The sequence below is a fragment of the Camelina sativa genome, chromosome 2, assembly GCF_030686135.1.
Source record: "Camelina sativa cultivar CO46 ecotype springtype chromosome 2, ASM3068613v1".
NCBI classification, from domain to species: Eukaryota; Viridiplantae; Streptophyta; class Magnoliopsida; order Brassicales; family Brassicaceae; genus Camelina; species Camelina sativa.
Genome location: NC_141881.1, coordinates 3,579,488 through 3,584,104, shown reverse-complemented (window position 1 = coordinate 3,584,104; position 4,617 = coordinate 3,579,488). Strand labels below are relative to the sequence as shown.

General features: G+C 36.3%; 2 protein-coding genes across 6 annotated transcripts; one reads left to right on the top strand and one right to left on the bottom strand.

Moving 5' to 3' along the window:
• The first annotated feature begins 284 nt into the window (after positions 1-284).
• Positions 285-2,809, top strand: LOC104716879 (putative cysteine-rich receptor-like protein kinase 39). 4 transcript variants are annotated; one of them, XM_087476707.1, is made up of 6 exons: positions 285-1,128; positions 1,225-1,469; positions 1,556-1,766; positions 1,848-2,085; positions 2,176-2,314; positions 2,417-2,809. In XM_087476707.1, the coding sequence occupies exons 1-6, from the start codon at positions 285-287 to the stop codon at positions 2,699-2,701; spliced, it is 1,962 nt and encodes a 653-aa protein (XP_087332833.1). In that variant the 3' UTR covers positions 2,702-2,809. The 4 variants fall into 4 exon arrangements, with proteins under 4 accessions (XP_087332833.1, XP_010432646.3, XP_087332832.1 ...); XM_010434344.3 differs by having other exon boundaries at positions 1,213-1,469; XM_087476706.1 differs by having other exon boundaries at positions 285-1,141; positions 1,232-1,469.
• Positions 2,810-3,298: 489 nt separating this feature from the next.
• LOC104716869 (uncharacterized) lies at positions 3,299-4,352 on the bottom strand. Of its 2 annotated transcripts, none has more exons than XM_087476690.1 (3): positions 4,101-4,352; positions 3,895-4,022; positions 3,299-3,757 (listed from the first exon to the last, which is right to left on the bottom strand). In XM_087476690.1, exons 1-3 carry the CDS (start codon positions 4,177-4,179, stop codon positions 3,548-3,550), a joined length of 417 nt encoding a protein of 138 aa, XP_087332816.1. In that variant the 5' UTR covers positions 4,180-4,352; the 3' UTR covers positions 3,299-3,547. The 2 variants fall into 2 exon arrangements, with proteins under 2 accessions (XP_087332816.1, XP_087332818.1); XM_087476692.1 differs by having other exon boundaries at positions 3,895-3,965; positions 4,101-4,321.
• Between the last annotated feature and the right edge of the window lie 265 nt (positions 4,353-4,617).

Below are 4,617 nucleotides of genomic sequence, written 5' to 3'. Positions count from 1 at the left end.
TAGTATAAGTTGCAGTGTCCCTCGCAAAACATACGAAACCATGGACTTGACAACTTCAACACAAATTTGGAGCTAGAGAAGTACGTAATGCTTGTGGATCACATGTTAGTATTCCAGACAAAATTGACCAATACACATTTTGTGAAGTCAAATATAACCTCTTTCTCATCTCACCTGTATAAATATAGTAACGAAGCTCTAAGATCGATTAACAACAACGAAATAGTACAAAACTAAAGTATAATATATACTTAAAAAAAAAAAAAATTGTTATATCAGTTAACATGGGGGCAAGCCCTACTTTGATGATCATGTTCACTTCTTCTCTTCTTCTTGTCCTTCAAAAGCTCGAAGTTGTTAACGCCATCGAGTGTGCCGGAGGCTACTTCAACGGTAACAGCAGCTACGGTCCCAATCGCCAGAATCTTTTCTCTACTCTTGCTAAAAAAGTCGTCGGCAATGGTGGATTTTACAACGCTTCACTCGGCAAAAGTCCCGACAGAGTCCACGCTTTTGCCCTCTGCGCAAGAGGCTATGAGCGACAAGCTTGTATCAGTTGTGTCGAAAGTGTAATTCAAGATATACTAGAACAATGTCAAAACCGCATAGATTCCGTCACGTGGGGCGAAGACAAAGAAAAAATGGTTTCTTGTCTTGTAAGTTCCTCAAACCACTCAACTTTGGGTAACCTCGAGCTTACACCTCCTGCTAGATACGAAAGTCCAAATAGCATCGAGCCATGGAAAAACATGACTCTTTTTGAGCAAGAATGGAATGCAATGGCTAATCGGACCCTTGAGGCTGCCGCGGAAGCTGAAACTTCCTCGGTACTTCAATACTATAGTGCCGAGAAAGCCGAATTCACAGAGTTTCCAAATGTTTACATGCTGATGCAATGCACACCCGACATAACTTCCCAAGATTGCAAGACATGTTTGGGAGAATGCGTGACGCTTTTTAAAGAACAGGTTTGGGGAAAACAAGGAGGTGCGTTTTTTCGTCCAAGCTGTTTTTTCAGGTGGGATCTATATGCTTTCCATGGTGCTACTTTTGATAATATAACAAGAGTTCCTGCGCCTCCTAGACCTCCGGCTCAGGAAAAGAAGAGCTCTATCACAGACGAGAAAGGTAAAACATATGAGTTAGAGCATTGCCAAAATTTGTAAGTATGATATAGAGGTTCTTAGACTAAAAGGAGTTAATGATTTGCAGGAATAAGGATAGGAGAGAGCGGAATTATAGCAATAGTTGTTGTTTTTACTGTCATTATTCTTTTGGTGTTTGTTGGCTTCATCAAAGTCCATGCACGAAGGAGAAAATCACACAACATCTTCAATGGAGGTGCAGAGTACTCTGATTCTGATGGTCAATATATGTTACGGTTTGATCTTGGTATGCTCTTAACGGCAACTAATGAGTTTTCTCCTGAAAATAAGCTAGGCCAAGGTGGATTTGGTACAGTCTATAAGGTAGTAATAACATTTCTCATTATATTGAGTTATTGATTGAGCTTTGTCTTGGATAAGTAACCGATCTTTAAAACCGGTTTGATCAGGGGACATTATTTAACGGTAAAGAGATAGCAGTGAAGAGATTGACAAAAGGTTCAGGACAAGGAGACATAGAGTTCAAGAATGAGGTGTCACTCTTGACAAGACTCCAACATAGGAATCTTGTTAAGCTTCTTGGGTTCTGTAATGAAGAAGATGAAGTGATTCTTGTCTACGAGTTCGTCCGCAACTCAAGTCTCGACAGCTTTATATTCGGTGAGCCTTGGTAAAGTAGCTGTCATTTTTCGTATATTTTTGGAAACTTTTAGTATGAAAATGTTTCTGTGAACACTGCAGATGACGAGAAGCGTTCACTTCTTACATGGGAGTTGAGATACAGAATTATAGAAGGCATTGCCCGAGGTCTTCTTTATCTTCATGAAGATTCTCAGCTTAAGATTATTCACAGAGACTTGAAGTTGAGTAACATCCTATTAGACGCTGAGATGAACCCTAAAGTTGCAGATTTTGGGACAGCTAGGTTGTTTGACACTGACGTGACTCGAGCTGAAACAAAACGAATAGCTGGAACCCGGTAAGAAATATATTAATCAAGTTTGAAGACACATTTAAATGAATCAAACAGTCATGACTTAATTAGTGTTATTGGTTTGCATATATGCAGTGGATATATGGCTCCTGAGTACCTGAACCACGGACAAATCTCAGCTAAATCTGACGTTTATGGTTTCGGTGTTATGCTTCTAGAGATAATAAGTGGTGAAAGAAACAAAAGATTCGAAGGAGAAGGCCTTGCAGCTTTTGTAAGCGCTTCTTCACATATCAGTCTTTGTTCCATTTATATATCTCTATTCAAATTAAAATTCTGTAGAGAAAGTAAAAACATTAAAATTTTCTTGGTGCAGGCATGGAAGAGATGGGTTGAAGGAAAGCCTGAGATTATAATTGATCCTTTCTTGATGGAGCACCCAAGAAACGAGATCATCAAGTTGATACAAATTGGTTTATTGTGTGTTCAAGAGAATGCAACAAAGAGACCAACTATGAGCTCTGTGATAACTTGGCTTGGCAGTGAGACCATCATCGTTCCTCTACCTAATGCTCCTGCTTTCAGTGGAAGCCTACCCCAATTCGAAAGTGCTACAATAACAATGAACGAAGATGTCTTCACGGAGTTGAGTTGTCGTTGAGTTATAAATAATTTAGTTAATATACTGTTTTCGAAAGCAAACTACACAATAATCCTTTTTCAAGGAACCTTTCATTGTACCTTTATTCCCTAAATTTCAGCTCAAACCACAATAATCCTTCTTCAAGGAACTTTTCATATTCTTTTGCTTCTGTTTTAATTTACCTATTTTATAGTGATAACTAACTTTGCCATATTATGATATCTCTTTAACAATAATGAACATCTTTATTATTCTTTTTATTATACCTAAAACGTAGAGACTTTGGAAGTCACGGGTTCAATTCGTTTTCCAAGAGATGTGCTCTGAAAGAGAGTTAAATCATATTGTATGGACCTCGCCTACGGACGTATAATTTTTTAGTCATTAAAAAAAGAAAAGTTGAACAAAATAAATTTGTCTATTCGAACACAACAAAACAGATTACGAACATAACAATAATTTAAAATATTCCTTGTACGTCCACTTCAGAGTGAAGACTCTTGAGGGATGTATTGGATTTAATATTTTAGGGATTTGCTGGGATTTTAATATTTCAAGATTTTGAGAGATTTAAGTATAATTTTGAGAGATTTTGATATTTTGGTAGAATTTTGAGATTTGAATTTTGGGATTTGGTGAGATTTGATTATTAAATTTTAGGTGATTTTAGAATACAAAAAGGAAAGAAAAGAATCATATTTGGGTGATCAGAGAAGCCTACCTTTAAACGGCTTGTTGATCCATAAAGCCTACTTTTCTAATCCTTATAGACAGTGTTGAGGGTCAGAGAAGACTCAAAAAACCATACACGGATGATGTAGTTAAGAAAATATACTTGAAGCAAACACATGGAAGATAATACAGCTAAGAAATACACTTGGCTTCTTGAACAGAGCGTGGGCAGAGCTCAGCAGCATATTTAACAAGCTCGCTGAGACATCGATCCCATTTGTTTTTATCAAGGCTCTCAAAGATTATGGATTGAAGGGTCACATCAGAGGGAATGGCATCGGAATCACGTCTTAAATCAAAAGGACAGGTAGAATCCCAATAGCAATTTTGAACAATATCATCCTATCATGTGAAAGAAAAAGAGGATCCAAATCTTAAAATTTCTATTAAGCAGATGGTTCTAAACCATAACCAACCAAAACGCTAATTAAAAATGTAAGAGCCTCTGAAACAGTGAATTATACACAGAAGGTACTTACCCCATGTTCTTCCAAGACATCGATCATGTATATGGCTTCAGCTTCAAATTTCATAATATGGTCTGGGTGCTCTTTAATCATGAGATCCCGAATATCATTTCTCAATGCACGTACACATCGCAATAATTCTAGGGCAGTAAGAATCACAAAAAAAACTTTGCAAATAATGAAAAATTCGAAGAAACCCATTAAAGAAGAGAGCTTACCCAGCGAAGGAACTCCATCTTTTGCCCGTAGAGATATGATCTCATGGGTGAGTGATATTGAGAACATGGAGTTGTACATGTCGAAGAATTTTTTTTTTTTTTTTTTTTTTGAGATCGAAGAAGATCATTTTTTAAACAAATATTTTAAAGTTTCACCTTTAAAGGTATGATTTTGGAAGACATATTTTTGAACTAAAAATGTTTGCAAAGTCTCCTAGAATCCCAGTCAATAGATTTTTTTAAAAGATTTATGATTTTTTGAATAACAGTAGATTTGAGGTGAGATTTATAAATGATTGATTGAATAACAAGAGATTATAAATGATTTTTATAAATTTCACATTCAATAACATTAGATTTCAGATGATTTTTAAAAATCACTAATTAAATAACAAGAGATTTAAGAATACCCCAAAATCTCCTAAAGTATCAAATTCAATACACCCCCCTTGGTCTTTGTTAGGCCTTGGCCACCGTTGCGACTTACGATACGATTTATAAAATTTCTTATTTGCTA